This window comes from Hydra viridissima, unplaced genomic scaffold (assembly GCF_058129835.1).
Source record: "Hydra viridissima isolate aposymbiotic clone 2 unplaced genomic scaffold, HvirCarnegie_v1 scaffold_3, whole genome shotgun sequence".
NCBI lineage: Eukaryota > Metazoa > Cnidaria > Hydrozoa > Anthoathecata > Hydridae > Hydra > Hydra viridissima.
In genome coordinates this window covers 124,533-146,750 of record NW_028324302.1, presented here as the reverse complement: position 1 = coordinate 146,750, position 22,218 = coordinate 124,533, and the positions used below count along the sequence as shown (strand labels likewise).

The following is a 22,218-nucleotide window of genomic DNA, read 5'->3' as shown; positions in this document are numbered from 1 at the left end:
TTCATAGATTTTCATTCCTCTTGATGAGTTGCAGCTCCATTCTTAACCCCTGTATTCTTAACCCTTGTAAGTAGTCGTATCAAAAACCAGGGCAGCAATGTTAGATTTAAGATACCATTCCTCTAAGTCTTCTAAGACTCCCTTGCAGATAGCAAATCCTGTACCAGACAGTAAAGGTTTTATTGATAATATTTTGCCTTCAACACAATTAGGAAAACCACTCACAAAACAGTACTCGAACATTTATTCAAGAGATTTATTTCAAAAGTTTCCCATCCCAATGAAGTGTCAAATAATCTGGTTTAACATTATTTTTAAATTCTGTTATTATTTTCTTTGCCATCACTTGCCTATTTTGCTTTTTTGATCTTCCTATAGTATTAATTGAAATGTTCACATCCTCAGGTTTAATACCCCCTGCTTAAAATGAAAATCAAAATTTGAAGATTGGTCAGTAAAAACTTTTTTTTATTAATTCAAAACTAACCTAGAACTAGAACAGCAGAAGCATTAATCATCAGCTGAGAACTTGATAGCTTTTTTATGTCTGCAGTTGCTGTTATCATTGGATGAGAAATAAAGTTTCTTGGTAAAACCAGAGTGATAGTATCTGATCAAGAATCTTTTCTTCCCTCAGGTTCACTTTTAGGATAATTCTGAGATGCAGAAGCCATGAAACTCTTAGGTTTATTGACAAGAGATTCTTCAGCTAAGTCACTGCTACAATCATCCAACTGAACAGTTTCTTCATTATTCATTTTTCTTTTCTTTTCCTTCTCAATCGCCATCTGTTTCTTTTCCATTCTTGCTTTTTTTCTCCTTACAGTGAAGTATATCACATTATCCTTTAAGCCGATTTCTCCAGTTTTTATTCCATTTTTGAGAGCTGTAAGCTAGACAATATCTTTATTCGCATCTTTTGCTGGTCTGGATTTTCTAAAGTCATCTTTAAAACTAGGAGAAGCAGTATCAAAAATTCCATCTAAAGCTTGATTGAAGCTCTGTTCAAGTAAATTCTTCTTTTTGAAGTGCTTACTTTTAGATTTTGCAAGCAACCTCCATTTTTCATGTAGATTTAGAAAAGTTTCAAGAAAGCTGTTACTGAAACATTCCTTTTTATATGACAGGAACAGTAAAAATAAATTAAATTATAAAAATAAAAAAAAAGTCAATAGTTTAAAATATATATATTTTTAATATAAACAATTTAATAGTATCAAATTTATTTTAACATATAATCAATAAAGAATTTTTCAACTTATCTTATAAAAATTTTATTAGCTATTCTACACAACAAAGTAATAATCTTAGTTAATGCAAATTTGCATAATAATATAAACGTGAATGAATTCTCATAACGTCCTATTATTGGAAAATATTATTTTTAAAGTTGAAATTTCAGCAAAACGTTTTTTTTTTTTAAGTTTTTGCAGCAAATTTTTGAAGCAGGAGTGAATAAATTGTCAGCAGCCAAAGAGGTAACCTAGTTTTCACAAAAGGTACAATTTCATAAGAATAAGTAATGAATCTTTAACACATTTATGATTGGCATTAGGTAAAAGTTTTCCCGAACTATATTATCAAAATTAAGTAACTGTTTCTAATTTCGTTAATACTGCAGTTAAGAGGCGTAAAATAATTTTTACTTTTCAGTTGATTAAACACTGCGATGGTGAAAATGAAAAAAATTAATCCGAGAGTGACGTTGCGAAACGTGAAAGAAAACCACATTCGAAATATGGAAATGTTTGAAATGTATTAAAAGAAAAGAAAAGAAAAGAAAAGCCTAATACAAAAGATGAGTAAAAGTAATAGTAACTGTTGATTTTTTTTTTTTTTTTTATTATACATTATACGTATTATAAATAAATATACAAAAATTAGTTTATTTATTAACTCTGCACTGAAGAAATCGTTTATATTAAGTAAATAGTTATTCTTAGTTAATATGGTAAATATTTGTTTAAAAGTCAATGCAACGTGTTAGTCGTAAGAGACCAAGTACTCCAACAACAATTGTTGCTGAAGATGAAATCCTGGCTGAACCACGTGTGTTGCTGGCGTCAAACATTTAACGAGTTTCCAATATTTTCGGAGTTTCTATCTTGTGCGTCTCGTCATTATCCTCTGTAGTTGATAAATAAAACGGCTATTTACGTAGCCACATATTTTTAAAAAATATATTTAGCAAGAACAATAGTTGTAGTATCCAAAATTCTATAATTGTAATAAGAAATTTGTCTAAAACAAACTAAAGTTATACAATCAAAAAATATAAAAATTTAAATTTCTTTACATAATTAATAAGTAAGTATTAAAATATAAATGATAAAATAATTAAGTATCAACAATAAAAACAAAAAACAAAATATAAAAAAAATGTATTTAAAAAATAACTACTTTAAAATTTATCTATTTTGGTTTTTATAATTATTTATGAACTTTTACCCTCTGCGAGCGAGAGCGCTAAAATCAAAAATATCAAAATACTTTACGTCGCTTAACTGCAGCATAACCCTAATTTCAATTCATTTAATGTTTTTGGTTGATACTTTAATGTAATGGCAAAAAATATTTTACATACGAGAACCTTTAATTTGGAGCTTTATAGTTTTTTTAACTTCAAAATTCCATGCTTCATTCCCACCACTGCCAATATCAGCAACACTAGGATGGTGGTATATATCTTCAACAACCAGCACATTACTAAAAGCAGATTTTGGATAACAACTAATTTTCTCATTAACTAACAACTAACTGTTCCATAGACTAGATGGCACAGAAAAAAAGTTTAAAACTCAATACCATTTTCTTTTGATATTTTTCTGATAAAGATCTAAACTTTGCAATAAAACTATAAAACTAAATTACAAAACAAATAGTTGGTACCATTTACAGTATACGTTAATGTATGCATGTATGTATGTATGTACGTATGTATGTATGTATGTATGTATGTATGTATGTATGTATGTATGTATGTATGTATGTATGTATGTATGTATGTATGTATGTATGTATGTATGTATGTATGTATGTATGTATGTATGTATGTATGTATGTATGTATGTATGTTTGTATGTATGTATGTATGTATATATGTATGTATGTATTTATGTATGTATGTTTGTAGTTTAGTGAGCACATTTTAAGGTTTATTCAATAAAAAACCATATTGTACCTTTATTTGTGACTAACCTTGAACTTTAAAACACATTTTGATGACTGCTTCTGGGATGAAGACTTGGTGTATATAATCATTAACCTAAATAAATTTATACCATAATGCTAGAAATTTAAATATTTCAATATCCAATTTCTTTTTTTCAGCTAATAATTTAAAATTTTAAATAAAAGATAAACCTTAAAAGGAAAATTTTTCCATATTTCAGAAGCAAGGAAGTCAGCCTGATTATCTGAGAGAAGATTAATCAAGTCAATATTACAAATTTTCCCTAAAATCATAATATTTAAATTATTTTCTATTTTTGATGTTTCTAGGAGATATTACCATAATCAAAAAATAAATAGTCTAGCCAGTTGAAGAGCGCTTTCGTTTATCTTATTGTTAAAATTTTTTTAGAACCCAGTCTACTAACTGGTGCACACTGCTTGTAAACAAAGACACGATATATGTGGAATACTGATTATCACATTTTGTGGAAACACATATCTGAATTATTTTATGAAGATCTAAAATATGGCCTTCACACTTGCCAAAATCTCTCCTTAGAAAGATTAGGTTACCAATTATAGGAACTAATAGTCTTAACTATAATCCAGAACCAAAGACCTTTACCAAAGAGAAATTACCACGCTGAAACTGTCACAAAAAATGAATTGATCAAAAGAAGGAAATCAAAAAAGGCTATATTCATAGCCAAAAACCTTATAAAGGCAATATTTGTATAAAACAAATGTGTGTGTGTCTCTCTCTGTCTTTCTGTCTCTCTCTGTCTCTCTCCCTCCCTCTCTCTCTCTCTCTCTCTCTCTCTCTCTCTCTCTCTCTATATATATATATATATATATATATATATATATATATATATATATATATATATATATATATATATATATATATATAATTATAATTAAAAACGATAAAGAAAAAACTTTTATTATGGAACTTTAAGTTTCATGCCTAACGGCAATCATCAGCCATATATTACAATATTAAACGTTAAAATTACATTTATAATTACGGTGGCGTGAGTTCTAATGACTCCATGGAAACAAAATCTTAAAAGTATAATGTGACGTAAATGTAAAGTGAACCAGGATCAATCTTCGGTATCAAATGAAGAAATAAGGAACTTATTCTTGTGTCTACACTTCGAGACCATTTCACTCATTGTATTTAGTAGGTTATCTCCTTTGTACATCAAAATTTGAAACTTCTCGTTCAAACAAAGGTTACAAACTCTTGATGCTAGGTTGTATGGTTTGCATTTTTTAATAATTTTCCATCTAATAAAAGGTGTAAAGTTTTTTTCTTTTAATTTCCATACCTCCTTTGAAAGCTCTGTATCGTTCTTGTACCTAACTGCATTAAAGGATTTTAAGTGGTTAGCATACCGAGCTTTGAAAGATGTTTCGCTAAGTCCTATATACACTTTTTCTTTATATTCCGGATTATTATATATATATATATATATATATATATATATATATAAAGTAGATGATTGATAATTCATCAAAATGAGTCTTAGATTGTTTATCTACGTCAGTCTTTATTTTGCTGGGGACTCTTTGAAAATGTTTTTAACTTCTCCTGAACTGAAGGTTTTCGCTGTCTCTTCCCTGCGGCATTCACTGCACAGTCTTGACAAAGTAACGCAAAAAAATATTTACAAATAATATATAAAATGAACAGAGCGTTATTTTATTTTTTGTGCACAATGTTGATGGATGATTAATACCTAAAACTTCCGTTTGCATTTTATGAACTTGATAATAAATATTGAAAGCTTCATTATATTTTCCCATGTTGAAGAAACAGCTGGCTATATATTTTTTTGTATTTAATGTTGATGAATGATTGATACCTAAAGAATCAATTTTTATTTTATCAACTTGACAAAAAACTTTGAGAGCTTTATGATATTTTCCCATTCCATTCAAACAGAGTGCTATATTATTTTTTGTAACCAATGTTGATGGATGATTGATACCTAAAGTAGCCGTTTGTATTTCATCAACTTGATAAAAAATTTCTAAAACTTCAACATACTTTCCCATTCCATTCGAGCAGAGTGCTATATTAATTTTTGTAATCAATGTTGATGGATGATTGATACCTAAAGTATTCGTTTGTATTTCATCTACTTGATAAAAAATTTCTATAGCTTAAATATACTTTCCCATTCCATTCAAACATAGTGCTATAATATTTTTTGTAACCAATATTGATGAATGATTTATACCTAAAATATCCGTTTGTATTTTTTCAATTTGATAACAAATATTCAAAGCTTCATTAAATTTTTCCAAACCACTCAAACAGCATGCTATATTGATTATTCCATTCAATGTTGATGGAAGATTGATTCCTTAAGTATCCGTTAGTATTTTATCAACTTGATAATTAATTTTTACAGCTTCATTATATTTTTCCATATCCTTCAAACAGACTGTTATATTTTGTTTTATTTTCAATGTTGTTGAATTATTGATACCTAAAGTAGCCATTTGTATTTTATCCACTTGATAAAAAATTTCTAAAGCTTTATTACAGTTTCCCATTCCATTCAAAGAACTTGCTATATTACTTTTTGGATTCAATGTTGATGGATGATTGATACCTTAAGTATCCGTTTGTATTTTATCAACTTGGTAATTAATTTCTAAAGCTTCATCATATTTTCCCATTCGATACAAACAATTTGCTATGTTATTTTTTGTATTTAATGTTGATAGATGGTTGATACCTAATGTATCCGTTTGTATTTTATTAACTAGATAATTAATTTCTAAGGCTTCATTATATTTTCCCATTTCATATAAACAGTTTGCTATGCTTTTTTTTGTATTCAATGTTGATGAATGATTGATACCTTAAGTATCCGTTTGTATTTTATCAACTTGGTAATTAATTTCTAAAGCTTCATCATATTTTCCCATTCGATACAAACAGTTTGCTATGTTATTTTTTGTATTTAATGTTGATAGATGGTTGATACCTAAAGTATCCGTTTGTATTTTATTAACTTGATAATTAATTTTTACAGCTTCATTATATTTTCCCATTTCATATAAACAGTTTGCTATGCTTTTTTTTGTATTCAATGTTGATGAATGATTGATACCTTAAGTATCCGTTTGTATTTTATCAACTTGGTAATTAATTTCTAAAGCTTCATCATATTTTCCCATTCGATACAAACAGTTTGCTATGTTATTTTTTGTATTTAATGTTGATAGATGGTTGATACCTAAAGTATCCGTTTGTATTTTATTAACTTGATAATTAATTTCTAAGGCTTCATTATATTTTCCCATTTGATACAAACAATTTGCTATGTTATTTTTTGTATTTAATGTTGATAGATGGTTGATACCTAATGTATCCGTTTGTATTTTATTAACTTGATAATTAATTTCTAAGGCTTCATTATATTTTCCCATTTCATATAAACAGTTTGCTATGCTTTTTTTTGTATTCAATGTTGATGAATGATTGATACCTTAAGTATCCGTTTGTATTTTATCAACTTGGTAATTAATTTCTAAAGCTTCATCGTATTTTCCCATTCGATACAAACAATTTGCTATGTTATTTTTTGTATTTAATGTTGATAGATGGTTGATACCTAAAGTATCCGTTTGTATTTTATTAACTTGATAATTAATTTCTAAGGCTTCATTATATTTTCCCATTTCATATAAACAGTTTGCTATGCTTTTTTTTGTATTCAATGTTGATGAATGATTAATACCTAAGGTTTCAATTTGTATTTTATCAACTTGATAATAAGTTTCTAAAGCTTTAATATACTTTCCCATTTCAGTCAAACAGCTTGCTATATTACCTTTTGTACCCAATGTTGATGGATGATTAATGCCTAAAGTATCCGTTTGAATTTTATCAACTTGATAAATAACTTCTAACGCTTTATTACACTTTCCCATTCCAATCAAACAGGCTGCTATATTTTGATTTATATTCAATGTTGATGGATGATTGGTACCTAAAATATCCGTTTGTATTTTATCAATTTTATAATTAACTTCTAAAGCTTCATTAAATTTTCCCATTCCAATCAAACAAGCTGCTATATTTTGTTTTATATTCAATGTTGATGGATGATTGACGCCTAATATATCCGTCTGTTTTAATAAATCGAAAAACAAAAATGTTATTTTTAAAACCGGCTCTTGGATATGTATCTTTTGTAAAAAATTTACATGGTTATTTGGCGATTCTAAAACACTTTTCTTGAAGTGTAGTTGCTAGAGAAAATATATAAAAACATTCAATGTACTTCCACTTGAACTTTAACAGTAAGTTATTGCAATTTGTGATGTAAAAAAGTGAAGCAAACTTTCAAAAAAACTAATATGTGGGTTTCTGACGTCCACAAAGATAACACACCAGTTTGGAAGCACTTTTTGCACTCAAAAGAACTTGATTGGGCCAAGTACAAGCTCTGCGACCAAGAAATTAAGTGCATAGGAGGAACCACAAACTCCATGAAGAACCAACCTAAGAAGAAAGCTCAACATCACATTTGCTGCTACTGATTCATTTTTTAAGAAAAATGATCCTGTTGATGTCGCTTTAGCTGAGCTTATTTCATGTGATGGGTTTCCCTTTCGTGTTTTCTCAACTAGTCAATGTTTGAGAACAGCTCTAGTGACACTAGGATGTAAATTGCCCAAAGATGCTAAATTGATTAAGGATCTGCTGATGAAACATTATGAAGATATCAATAAAATATATCAGCAGCAATTTGCAGAAAAGAAGCTTGTTGATCACAAATTTAGCTTAACCGTTGATGAGTATACTTCATCGAGAAACAGAAGATATATGAACATAAATGTTCATATGAAAAAAGATTATTGGAACCTTGGAATGATCAGGGTATATGTGTCTATGCCAGCAGAGAAGTGTTGTGTAATTGTTTACAAGAAACTGAAATCATTTAGGCTAGGTTTTGCTTGTGATATTGTTGCAGTAACCACAGACGGAACTACTAAAATGAAAAAATATCGTAGGTTAGTTTTACCAGACCATCAGCTCTGCTTCGCACGTAGAATCCACTTGGCTGTCTGTGATGTTCTATATATGCAATTTAGGAAAGAAAATAATGGCACACCTGAACACTATTCCATTAAGTCACTATTCTAGAAGAGGATCAAGAAGATGCTGACATCGATGAGGAAAGAGGATTAAAAGTCTTAGCAGAAGCAGGTGCATCAGCTCCTCCATTGATCAGGGAGGAAGTCACAGAACTCATCAACAAGGTTAGAAAATGTGTCAGATTGTTTTAAAAGTCTCCAGTTAAAAATGACATGATTCTGCAAAAGCATGTTAGTTAAATATCTGATTAATCCTGATGTCATTTATGGAACAGCTCATGACGTTTTCGAAAATTCCATGCCAAAGAGAAATGCAACTGCTACTACAACATAAAGTTTGTTTAATCGTTTGCTTGAGCAAAATAAAAGTGAGTCTGAAGACGAGGAAAACTTGTTAGATAATAAAACAAGTCAGGAACAAGTACAAAAATTTACTTCCTCATCAGAAAAGCTCGAGTTCTCCATTAGAGAGACAATCAAAGGGGTTTCACCAAAGAAACAAAAAATAGAATCAACTTCCCAACTAATGCTCAAAGAATGGCAACATTTGATCTAACAAAAAAAAAGAACAAGCAACTTAGATTTGTTGCACACAGCTTTGAAGTCAATCCAAATAACAAGTGTGGAGGCTGAAAGGTCATTTTCTACAAGTGGTCTATTTGTTACTAAACTAAGGTCAAAGTTAAATAATGATGCACCTAATGCTTTATGCTTTTTACGAGCTTATTGTCTTAAGAAACGTGAAATTAACCATTAAAAAAAAAATTTGTTTGCTGCTCAATTGTATTCAATAAACGTATACAACATTGTTGCTTTAAATATTTTTGTCTTTGCTGCTGTTGTTCCTCTGAAACATATATGATAAAAAAGTATACTAAAAAACCAGAAAACCGGTTTTTAAAACTTTGAAAACCGCGGTTTATTCGAAAAACCGGTTTTAGAAAAAACTTAAGTATTTCCTTTCCCTAGTCGCAGTCAAACAACTATTCTTTCAAAACCAAAATCAATTTTCTTAAAAAAGTATTTGAAAACCCTTCATGGGCGTTTTTTGCATAAACTTCTAACGTCTAAATTTTTCAACTTTTGAAGTTAATTCAGTAGCACCCTTTGGGGGAGGATGTGTGATTAAAAATGTGAAATGCAGGAAGGCTGCAAAAAAATTGAGACAACGAACTCTGGAGTCATTTCACGTTTTGCTTTTATTTCATAGTTTTAGATAATATTATAAATTGAATAATAAATATAATAATGCCATAAACAGACCTTTATTTAAACTTAATTCAGGTGTAAATTTAATCTGTATAATTACTAAATGTTTTGCAGATAAAAAGACTAGAAAGATTTGTGACATAAATTAAGTAAATAAATTATAGGATGTTTGTCCTTTTCAAAAATATCCGTTTTAGGTGAAAAAATATTTTAACGGTCAGTAATAGTTTAACCTTTTTTGTATATTTTGCGTTTTTTTTTTTTTTAAATCTCCACTTAATATTCATGGGCAGCCGGAGAAACCCTAGCATGCATAGGCGGCACAAAAGTTATGAAGCACAAAATACCTACTTCGTTCGCATTCACTGATCAAATCTTTACGGTTGCAAAAAAGTAATCCTCTTTTCACATCTCGCCATTGTTTTGATGGATTGTTTTAACGCCATTGGTTCAGTATTTGCAAAGTGTGTTCCCTCGTACTTTCAAATTCTTCTTTTACTTTTATCGATTGCTGAGTCATCAACCAAAAGGCATCGAGTAAAATTTTGCCAATCATAAATCAGCTTATCAGCAAGCGATGTAAATACATCTTGTGGAAATTTTTCAACTAAGAGAGAAAATTTTTTAAATGAAAATCGAAAATCAGTCTCAAATGGGAAACATCAAAAGTATTTTATTACCCATTATATCGTCGAACTCGTTTTCCATTACAACATTTTCTTTTAAAACCATTCTGCGAAAAAGAAGTCCGTCATTAATTATGTTAAATTTCAGTAAAACGCTCTTAAATTCGTGAGCAAACTATTTTCACGGTTAATAAATGAGTAGAAAGAAATAGGTGTTGCGTCAAAATAAATAAGAGTTTTAGAAGTGAAATAAACCGTTTAATATTGGATATTTCAGAAACCGCCTAAGTCACTGAAACAAAACTTTCATTCCAGTAAACTTCCTATTGATGGAATGATTAATATAGCAATATGTTAAAGAACTGTTTTGAAATCAAACATGTGCTTAGAAGTTTAATTTAAAGGCAATTTTCAAACGGGAAATAAAGGATATTGTACAAGTTTTCTTTTTCTTTTTCTTTTTTGTTTAACTATATTTATAATAGCTTAAAATATGAGATGTTTTTCATGTAGGCCACATTTTTAGAGGAAACTTTTTTGTGAAAAAAACTTTAATTTGAATGATTTAATGGATGCGACTTAGGTGTAATTGGTTAGATTTATAAAAATGATAATAAAAATTTCTAGAATCCTCAAAATATTTTGACAACCTCGTCCTCGGTAAATGAAAACTCATACATCATCCATTCATATGTGGTAGAGACGTTTTTAATGTATAAGCCTTTGAAGTTTGGAACAAAAGTTTGTTTTAATTTGTTTACTGTTAATGTTATTTGTTTTTACATAAATTGTAACGACCTCATTTTAAAACAAGAATACAAGAACCTTCTTTGATACCGAAAAGAAAAGTCTGGTAGAATATTTTTGTTAAGTTTAAAAGAAAGGTTCATTTTCTTCAAACTCATCAACGTCATCCTGCATTATTCATCCAACACTGTCAAGAACACTGTCATAGAAGTCCTCGGATCAACTGCTATCTCAAAGAAAGTCATTCACTCTTCATACCTGCTTTCTTTTCCTTAAAGCAAGGCTTTAGAGAATATGCACTTTGTACTTCAATATTCTATTGAGAGTAAATTATAATTTTCTGGTCTCTCATCGGATATGGCTTTTTCTTTTTAAAATCTGTTCAGCCAATTTTTTTGTTTTTTGTTAAGAGAACAAGCTTTTCCAAGTTTTTGTACTGCTTTAAGCTCTGAAATATTACTATAATAATCCAGAGGAAGAGGTTTCTTTTATGCGTACCATTTTTCCTATACGTCAAAAATCTTGATCAGTAGGTACCCAGACAACACCAAATGGTCGCCCAATATCGGCCCAATAAAGTTTTCTAATGGCTATATTGGGCCATCAAAAGCCATCTCTTTGCAAGGTTTGCGGAGTTTTGGCGTTTGCTGGCCGATAAAGAATCCTTAATCGGCACGCTCGAGCGTGCATATTGGTAGACTATACTGGAAAGTGATTGGGCCTATCTCAGCCTAGACGGGCTGAAGAATCGGCCCAAATGAGATGAAAAATTCCAGCCTAAACGAAAACATTTATTTGTATCTCCCTCGTGCGACATAGCTTAATTTTGTTTTTGTTGTTCTTCATCTTCTATAGTAAGTAGATTTAATTTAATATTTAATTAACACAGCTCTCATGGTCATTCACGTTATATTTTTATAAAATTCACTTTGGACTTTGGTTTTGACTTTAGATAAGTAATTTTTGTAAATTAAAGTAAATGATTTTTGTAAATTAATATTTATAAAAATTAATATTTATAAAAATTTATGGCCTTTATTGCTTTAATTTGCTAAAACTGTTGATTCAGTTGTCAAAACCTGATATAACTTTGTATCAATCTGTATTACTGAAATGGATACTGCGCCTTCATACTGGTCAAAGAGACGAAAAATCATGAAGTCAGTAAATAAAATTATGACTGCTATTGACGAAGAATCTGTCAGCTGTCAAACTATACCTATGAACCAACATTTTGAGATGTCTGTTTTTAATGACAATTTTACAGACATTGCGCAGGTGGAAAAAGTTAATCATGTTGATTCACAATCTTCTAGAAATCAAAATGTGTTAGATAATGACAATGAATCTGAATTCAACAATACCTTAGATGTATGTTATGAAATTACATCTGTGCATGTTCAAACTTTAATAAATGATAATGAAATTAATGATGAATGGGATAGATATATGCATCAAGATGAAAGTGAAGATTGTGATGCGGAATCATTATCAGAGACTTATGCCGGCAAAAGCGAAAATGAGGATCAAGATGAAATTAAAAATAATGAAAAATGTTTAGCATTTGATTTGGGAATATGGGCAGCATCTTTTTCTATTTCTATGGTTGCCATTTCTTCACTTTTGTCTATACTGAGAATATTTCACCCATCACTTCCAAAAGATCCAAGAACTATACTGAAGACACCTCGTTCAAGCAATGTCCGAGCAGTTGAAGGTGGTTCCTATTTTCACTTTGGTATTGTAAAGTCATTGCAGCGTCTAAGCCATTTAACACATTTCTTCAAAAATATTTCATCAGGAGTTCCTGTGATTTCCCTGCAGATTAATTTTGATGGATTACCTTTGCACAAGTCCAATACATAGCAATTTTGGCCAATACTGGCAAAAGTATCGAAGCCATTTAACAGTGATCCTTTTTTGATAGGCTTGTTTTGTGGACAGAGCAAACCAGTACACATAGATGAATTTTTAAAAGATTTTATTGAAGAAATGCTTGAATTGGAAAAGGGCCCTGTAAGTTTGTATGTAGATGGTAAAAATTACTCTGCTAATATAAATATATCCTGTTTTATTTGTGACACCCCTGCAAGAGCATATGTGAAACAAATCAAAGGTCATTCTGGATATTATGGTTGTGATAAGTGTACACAAAAGGGGGAATGGCTTAACAAGGTTATATTTCCAAGCACTAATGCTCCACTTAGGACTGATCAAGCTTTTAATCAGATGACAGATTTTGAACATCACATAGGTGTTACTCCTTTAAAAACTTTGTCTATTGGCATGGTGACACAGTGATTACATGCACTTAGTGTGTCTTAGAGTAATGAAGAGGATTTTAATGTTTTTACTAAAAAGTCCTATTAGAGATGAAATAAGGATAGGACAGACATCCATTAATGGCATTTCAAAAAGGCTATTTGAACTTAGAACTTTTATTCCTCGCGAATTTTCCAGAAAGTGTAGACCTTTAAGTGACATTGAAAGATGGAAAGCAGTTGAGTTTAGACAATTTTTATTATATAGTGGAATTGTTGCGCTAAAAGGGCATCTGTCAAACGCTCTGTATAAAAATTTTCTTTTGTTTTTTGTTGGGATTCACTGTTTAGCTAGTCCAGATCTGTGTGCAAGTCATGCAGATTATGCAGCAACTCTTCTATGTGCTTTTGTTGAAAATGCTTTGGAAATTTATGGTTGAAGATTTATTAGCTACAATGTACATGGCTTGATACATATAGCAGAAGATGTAAAAAAATTTGGATCACTTGATAGCTACTCTGCATTTCCGTTTGAAAACTTCCTGGGACATTTAAAATATTTGATACGTAAACCACAATTACCTCTACAACAAGTTATTAGGCGTATATCAGAAAAGAATGGATTATTAATAAGAAATCCTTGCAAATCTATGGAAGAAGGCGTTCCCAGAAAGCTACATGACCAAGGCCCTGTTATATTAAATAAACAATCCAGTTGTTTACAATTTAAAGAAATTTTTATAAATGTTTTATTTTACTCTACCTCAAAAGGAAACAATTGCATAAAATTAAATAACAAGTTTTGTTTGATTTGAAATATTTTAAAGTTGGATAGTGATGAAAACCATTGGGTTGTTTATGAAATTTTTTTAACTATTGAGCCCTTTTTTAATTATCCTGCTAATTCTTTGGAAAATTTTGATATTGTGAAGGCATCTAATTTGTTTAGTCATTATAAAACTGCCAGAGTGGATCAAATTCAAAGGAAATATGTGATGTTACCATACCAGACTAAATTTATTCTTTTTCCTCTGTCTAAGTAGCATGTAACTATAAATAATTGCTTAAAACCTATTAAAATCTAAAAAGTCTCTTTCTCTATTTCCTCATATCTCCTACAAGGTTAATTTATACAAACTTTTGCTACAAAGCACAGAGGTCAAGTACCTTCTTAAGTATTAAACACATTAGCCAGCAAAACTTTATTTGCTATCATTTATTAAATATGTATATATATATATTTATATATATAATATATATATATATATATATATATATATATATATATATATATATATATATATATATATATATATATATAAATAATTAATTAGTTTAATTATTGATTTAAATTAAATAAAAATTGAACTTTTGTTTTTTTCTTTTAAATGTATGTCCACATTAAACAAAAGAGTCAGAAATGTGTCCCAGAAAAATGTGTCCCACTAGAAAGTAAACCATTGTTTTTATGCATATTTTTGTTTATACTTTTTTACTCAATTTTTACAGCATACCATGTTTCGTCTAATTGAGTTTCAAGAGGGAGTAGAAGTAGTTCCACATTGTTGGTTAATACAGGAATCCAATAGCTGCTATCGGCCTCAGGCAATAGGTGCCACACAATGGACAAAAGTAGGAAAAGTCACCATATTAAATCATAAAGACTGGCCCATCTATCCATATTTGCTGATATTGAAAAGCGGAGGCAAGTAAATTTGTACCAATTCTATAATTATACTATACCCTGTAAGCTTAAATTTTTTAATGGATATGTCAAAAAAACGAACACAGTTCGTTTCAATAGTCCCTTTTATATATATATATATAAAAAAAAGAGACTATTGATTATCATAGCGGACAATTAAAGTAAAACGAAAAATGTTTCAGAAAAAACCATAGGGTACACTCCTGTTCAATTAAGTGCAACTTTTTTCAGTTTATTGTTTGAAAAAATTATATTGTTTTAGGGCTCCTGAATTTAAATCTGAAATTCAATCCAAAGTGTTAAGGAGAAGTCAGTGTTCGAGCTCAAGCTTAGAAGAAGAACTACAACCATCAAAAAATGTGGTGCATAATTCACTTCCTGCACCACCGACTCCACGTCAAATTATACCAACATCATCTCATCAAATGTTTGGTCAACCATCAGCACGTTCTGCTTCCACAACTCGTAAGTTTTAATTTTAAAATTTATTTTTAGGCCTTTGCCCTCAAATAACTTAGACTTTGAACTTTGTTTATCAAAAAGATTTTTATGTTTTAAAATATACACTATTAGCATGTAACATGAAAATATTTTTGTATCTATAGTTCCTGATATAGTAAAGCAGTGCAGTGCAGTGGCTGAGGCTGTTAAGCCATTTTTCAAAAGTGTGTTCAAGCAACTGGAGGAGCTGAAAGCTGAAATTAAAGAGTAGCGACAGAAACAAGCCCCCATTGGGCAAACTGTGACTGCAACTCTTCCAGAAGCCCTGACCTTTCCGCTCCAACAGATAAATGATCTTCTGGAATTCAACCGAATTCTTATTGAAGATTCTGATCAGAGATCAAGAACAGTAAGCTATTTTTTATTAATTTGCAAATTTTTATCTCTATTTTATTAAATTGTTTCTTTTTTTATATATAATAATATGTTATATAATTTAAAAAATAGTTGTTATATTTTTTCTAAATAAAAATCATTTATAAAATAACATATAACTGCACTGCTATTGGTTTTAATCAAAAAATTTGATTTTTCTACTGTGTGGCCAATGTTTCACAATAAGTTGACCGTTACTTTGGTTAAGTATTCAATTCATATGCATGTAACTTTTGCGGAGACTTTATGCGGAGGCATATTTAATAAGAAGTTCAGGTTTCCTTTCCAACCAATGTAGAAAAACTTGTCCAGAGGTGGGTTTTGGATCCCTGGTTTCTGAGACAAGCGCGCTACCACTGCACAACTGCTGTTATTATAAGGCAAACTGAATATTAATAAAAAATAATACACAATAAATTATATTTGTAACTGATTTCTTTGGTTAATCTGGGAAAATTTTATCATTAAGCTAAATATTCCAAGTCTATTTATCAGAAACTTGGTAAATAACAAGCAAAGCATGCATGATAGATTAAATGCACAATTAGAACTTTTTTTTCATTTTAATTAGTTGTGGTTGGGTGGCAGATCCGTTTGCAGATTTATCATAGCTTATATGTTGCAGATCTATCAAAGCTTATGTTTTTTTTTCTTAGATAAACTATTTGGCTCGCATTGGTGGGAATAGCCAGGAAGACTGTATGAGAAGAGTATCAAAAAGAATTTTGACAGCACAACTCTCGATGCTATACAATTTCACTGGAAGAAAAGGAAAGCTAGAGTTTAGTGGCCTAGTTGGGGTGAAAGATGTGGTATATGGTAAGTCTAGGCATTTCATAAATAAGCCAGTTGCCCGATATGTTTGGGACATTCCGAAAGTTTTATGAAATATTTTTTGAATACGCTTAGTATTTTTAATTTTGTAGTAATTTGCTATATTTCTATTGTTGAATTATTTTGATAAACATTAGCTTTCAGAATGTATGTAAAGTTGTCATTTGTTAAGATTTTAAAAATTTTTGTCATTTGTGATGTCATTTAATAAATTAAGTGCTCTACCCAAATTAAATAAAATTGATGATTAAAAAAAATTATATAAATTTGGAAAATGGATTATCTAATTACATAATTAAATTATTAATCTTTTAATTAAAAGAAAAAGCAAAACATATTGAATAAAAACGGATCAGAATTGTATGCAGTATATTGTTTAGTAATTTACTTTTGTTTTTGACTTTTTATTGAAATTACACATTAGGGTTTTAATCTGGTGTTAATATGAAAGTGTCATTGTAATTATTAATTTAAACAGACAAGATGCCTGTGTTTGTGACTTTTTCAGTGGTGGCGGATTGAAATTTTATTTTGATAGATGTTTTTTTTTTCCTTTTTCTTTTCATCTCTATTTAATCTTGGTATTTCTTCATGTAGATGAAGTAAGAAAAAACTTTCCCACAGAGACGATTAGTCAATTGGACAAGATCCTGTCAAAATGGCTGTCAGGTTCAATTGACAGGGACGACCTAAAAAAATTCGCGAGGAGAGGCGTAAAAGTTTGGAAAGTTCTGTGGAAGACGTTTAACTTTTCTTTTTTATAATAAATAATTATATCAAATGCAATAAGTATTTGTTATTAATTAATAGTATTTTATTTCAAACAAATTGACAAAATAAATTTTCAGAAAGAAATTCAGTTGTTATCTTATGTATTACAAATTTGTTAGCATGGAAGTGACAGTTGTAAGCTCATGTTGCCAAATAAAAATGTGGCGTGAGTATACAAATTCTAATATAGTGACAGGAATAGCCATTATTAGGCTTGTATTGGCCTATATTTGGCCGTGATTTGGGGCAATATTGGCCAATGTTGAGCCATGATTAGCCAATCAAAACCAAATTGGCCCAATATTGGAGCAATGATTCTGCCGACTATATGCCGATATTTGCCCGGTAATGGCCCAATTTGCACTCCCCATTATTTGCCCATTATTGGCAGCCAATATTTGCCCATTATTGGCAGCCAATATTTGCCCATTATTGGCAGCCAATATTTGCCCATTATTGGCAGCCAATATTTGCCCATTATTGGCAGCCAATATTTGCCCATTATTGGCAGCCAATATTTGCCCAATATTGGCAGCCTGTATTGGCCCAATATTGGCCCAATGAAATTGTGCTGGCTGGGTAAAAAGCTGTGACAAGTGATTGGAAAAAAGTGTTTGACAGATTTGAACATAACACTAGTTTCCTTAAGATTTTTTAAACAACAAAGTTTTTGTTTTCTGATAAACAAACATCAGTAAATAAATCTATAGACACTTCAGCTCCTCTTTCTCTGATTAAACCTTTTTCTAACTTAGTCAAGTACTGAACCAGGGTTTAAATTCTTTATTAATCAAGAAAGTTATAAAATATCTATGTTATCTTGGTTTCCATGAAATTTTCAAGTTTCTTTGTTATATTACAAAATTTATTTCAGACAGAAGATAAATTGTGATACTTTTTTCTTTCCCATTGTGTGAAACATTTATTGACTAATAAAATTTACTATTGAAGTTATTTCATTATTGCTTAAAGTTTGTCTAAAGCCTCCACATTTTTCAGGTCTCAGACACACATTTTATAAAAGTATTGTTCCATTTTTAACACTCCTCCAAGTTATGTTATGAAAAGAGGTTTTTTTTTTAACATAAAAAAGCTGTAGTACATTTCCTGTCAACAATAATGCAGTTTGTTGAATGTTTTTACAAATAAAATTAATCCTTCCTTCGCCTTTCATTTTACTTGAGTTTAATTAACAGAATTCAATTTAAAAGCATTGTTTGATTTTTAATTCTTTATTTTAAAGTTTCTGGGAAAAACCTGACTCAAAAGACTGTCAAGATTGGTGTAAAAAGTTATTGTTTGTATTTTTATTTCATAGTGCATGATGTTATTAGGAACTAAATGTTTTAAGGAACTACCATTAGGAACTATTAATTGCTCCTTTAGAGAAAGTTGAAGAAGTACTGCAAAATTCAGAGAAAATCTAACTTATAAATTTAAAATGATTGCTTCGTTGAAACTCATACCTAACAATAGTTATAATCCGGACCTATGAAAAAGGGCTAGTGCAATACCAACTGAGCTCACCTACAGTATCCAGTATGCAAAGATTGTCTTGCTCTACACATTTTGTTGTTGTTCCTGCAAGCTGAAATAGATTTTTTTTTCCAGAGATGAATATCTCTGGCGCTTTATTTCCTCTGTTTTGCTTATTTTCAACCTTTTCCGACTTTTGTATAATGCCATAACAAACAGTTCTAGTTGTCTTTTTTGTCATTAGTTTCATTTATAATCACTTCAAACTTTTGACCTTTCGAAGAATATTTTATTTATTTAGCAACTTGTTGGTGTTTATTGAATCTGTTTTTTTTTTAAGTTTTCTTTTTAAAGTAGCAAAATATCTGTCAAAAGGCAAAGTATGAACGATTTTAATTATAATATCATGAAAGTTGTAAGCTCATCAAATAATTAATGTGCAGTCGTTCTCTGCAATTGTTTCATCCGTTTGAACTTTATTTAAAACTTATATTGTTTTAGTAGGAAACTTTGTTGTTAGACTTAAATGCAGTTTCCTTTCAGCTAGGGTTAGGACTATTGTAATTGTAATGAAAACAATAACAGTAACAATAATTATTGTTATTGTAAAAACTTAATTTAGAAACAATAACAATACTTGTGATTTACAACTATAGTAATTCTGTAATACAATAACAATAAATATTGTATTGCAATTAATCTTTATAAAACAATAACAATAATTGTGATTTACTACTATTGTAATTCTGTAATACAATAACAATAAATATTGTATTGCAATTAATCTTTATAAAACAATAACAATATCTGAAAAAAAAAGTGTATTGTAATGACCCACTACAATAACAATAAATATTGTATTGTAATTCGTCTTTGTAATACAATATATGTTGTTGTAGTAAAAAAAATTATTTTATCGTCAAAATTTAATAAATGTTTTAATAGTCCAGTTGCCGACTATATACCCTTGTACCCTTGAAATAGGGAACAAGTAAAATTTAAGGATTGATTCTATTTTACTGAAACATAATGGGAGGGGGAAGGGGTGCCAGAATGGTAAATTGGGCAACTTTAAATAGTAAGGCTATCATCAGAGAGGCAATATTCTGCGGCCATTAAGAGCTTAGAAATACATAACAAGATAGGTGATGCGAAATCTAAATATGATCCGAAGGTGATCAAGATTAATACCGATTGCGTATTATATTATATTTTGAAGATCAACACCGTATTTGTTACTTTTTAATCAACATATATAAAATAATGTTTTTACTCTATTTATACAACTTTAGTCGGTTAAAAAGAGATAACTTGGTTTTTTAATGATCATCTTAAATGTGCTATATATGGCACACTCATGGTAATTTGTCACCACAACCAAGCATAATTATAGGATCGGCATGCCCAAGTTACAAAAATATTTTTAACGTAAATTTCTTCTGATCAAAGTATGTAAAAAAATAAAATTTGCAATATATTTCAAATCTGTAAATAAAAAATAGCAAAAATAATAGTAAGTTCGTCAAAGATGATTATAAATACGTTAAAATACGTTAGCTTTTCTACTGTAATGTAAAGTAATACACTACAATAGTTATTGTAATTGTTTTCATCAAAACATTACAATAGTTATTGCAATTGTAATTCATTAAAACAAAACAATACAATAGTTCTCGAATTTTATTGTTTTGTTAGAAAAAAAACAATACAATACTTATTGTAATTGTTTTTCATCACAGCAATACAATACCAAAATAATTTTTTTTTATTGTTTCTGTGATATTACAATACAATATTATTGTATTGTAATGTGTAATTGTATTTAATTTTTACAATTGCAGTTACAATAGTCCTAACCCTACTTTCAGCTATAACCATACGCTTAATAAGGTCCTTCAACATTTTGCTATTGCGGAACTTTTTTTGATACTATGAAAATTTTTAAAACTTGCTTTTCTGTTTTATTATATTTTTACGTAAAAAATAACACTAAATAGTATGAATATGTAACTTATGATAATTTATGTTAGTTTTAAATCCTTTGCTCATATACTTTACTTTTTTCAGTGGTTAGGAAATTTGCGTGGAGAATAAGCGCTAGTCATTGTTCTGATTCTCTAATCGGAAAGGAATTCCAAAGCATTTGGGAATGCTATTACCCAATCAGAGGAGTAGAGTAACGGAACATAATCTTTCATTACTGAACAGATTTTGCAGCCTTTTTCATAAAGTTATAGCTTTCTCTGAAACTGTTTTCTGATAACAAATTTGTTATATTATGTTTCTAATATTAACTTTCTCATATTTTATTCCTGATATTCAGTTACAATATTTGTTATTTTTTAAGAACTCTAGCTTTGTTCTGCTTAATTTATTCACTTCTACAAAGACTTTTTTTTTTTACCTACTTTAATTTATTTCTAGCTATGAAACTAAAATTATTAAAAAATTAGGTAACAAGTAACACAAGTAGAACAAAAATAGAAAACGTACTGGTTCATTTCGTGCTCCAGTTTCTCCATTTTTCTCACTAATAATAATTTTTTTTGAGATCTTGACGTGAACAGTTGGTTAATGGACAAAAACAAGATTTCTTCCCACAAACGTTCTGGAATTCAATTAAACCAGCGCGTTAAAGATGTTAAACATGAAATACAATTCTCTACTCCAAATAGAAAAGAATAATTCACGCAGCAGCAAGCCATAAAAAACAAGAAACAGAACAAAAACTCATCTAATCAATAAAATTTTTCAATTCAACTCAAAATCAATTAAACTCAGTTGCTAATTGTCTTTAAATTGAAGTCACATTCTTTTATTTAATATAACAAATGGCCGTCGATGAGAGAGAGTCTTTATGAAATAATAGGGCTTAACAAAATAGAATGAACGAATTATATTGTAAAAGCGAAAAAACGTGCAAAACGAATTATTCTGAAAGAAACAGATTATTTGAATGGGCTAAGGATCGCTAAGAAATCAACATGTAAACTTTCATATTGAAATGTTTTTCTAAAATGATTTTTTTTTGTTTCTTACTAAATTAATGACTAACATCAACATCAGCTTTTTTCCGTTAACAACAACAAAAAAAAAAACGAATTTTAATTCTTTAGTTTTACTTTCCAATCTTTTTCACCGATACCTTCAGCAACAGCTTTCGCACGGTGTTTTTTATGGTCACTTAAAATTGACAGTAAAGTAATAGATAACAAGGAACACTAGAAACGTAACGCAGAATAAAGATGTTTAAAATAACTAGAAAAGTCTTCATCTTTTTCAATGACGTCACACCACTTTTGTTATTTAAAACATGGTGGCGAGATAAAATATTGGTTATTAATGTTTTGTATATAAAGACGCCTTCAACTGAATTAGTTTAACTTTGATGCTCGGTTGCTAGAAGCGTTGCTAA

The 22,218-nt window shown here is 29.5% G+C and overlaps 1 protein-coding gene, 1 long non-coding RNA gene and 1 pseudogene across 4 annotated transcripts; 2 read left to right on the top strand and 1 right to left on the bottom strand.

Moving 5' to 3' along the window:
* Window positions 1-1,904: 1,904 nt before the first annotated feature.
* Window positions 1,905-21,566, bottom strand: LOC149890472 (uncharacterized). Of its 3 annotated transcripts, XR_016450993.1 has the most exons (6): window positions 21,297-21,566; window positions 10,188-10,240; window positions 9,859-10,114; window positions 3,199-3,265; window positions 2,591-2,706; window positions 1,905-2,217 (listed from the first exon to the last, which is right to left on the bottom strand). It is a non-coding gene; the product is annotated as an uncharacterized LOC149890472 (long non-coding RNA). The 3 variants fall into 3 exon arrangements; XR_016450992.1 differs by having other exon boundaries at window positions 1,905-2,706; window positions 3,182-3,265; XR_016450991.1 differs by having other exon boundaries at window positions 1,905-2,706.
* LOC149890474 (uncharacterized) lies at window positions 11,888-14,229 on the top strand. The gene has a single exon (XM_090082781.1). The coding sequence runs from the start codon at window positions 11,994-11,996 to the stop codon at window positions 12,744-12,746; it is 753 nt and encodes a 250-aa protein (XP_089938907.1). The 5' UTR covers window positions 11,888-11,993; the 3' UTR covers window positions 12,747-14,229.
* LOC149890473 (uncharacterized) lies at window positions 12,873-17,304 on the top strand (annotated as a pseudogene).
* Window positions 21,567-22,218: the final 652 nt, after the last annotated feature.

Excerpts from the sequence above, each read along its gene's own strand:
- LOC149890474 (XM_090082781.1), top strand. The coding sequence starts at position 11,994 with ATGGATACTGCGCCTTCATACTGGTCAAAGAGACGAAAAATCATGAAG.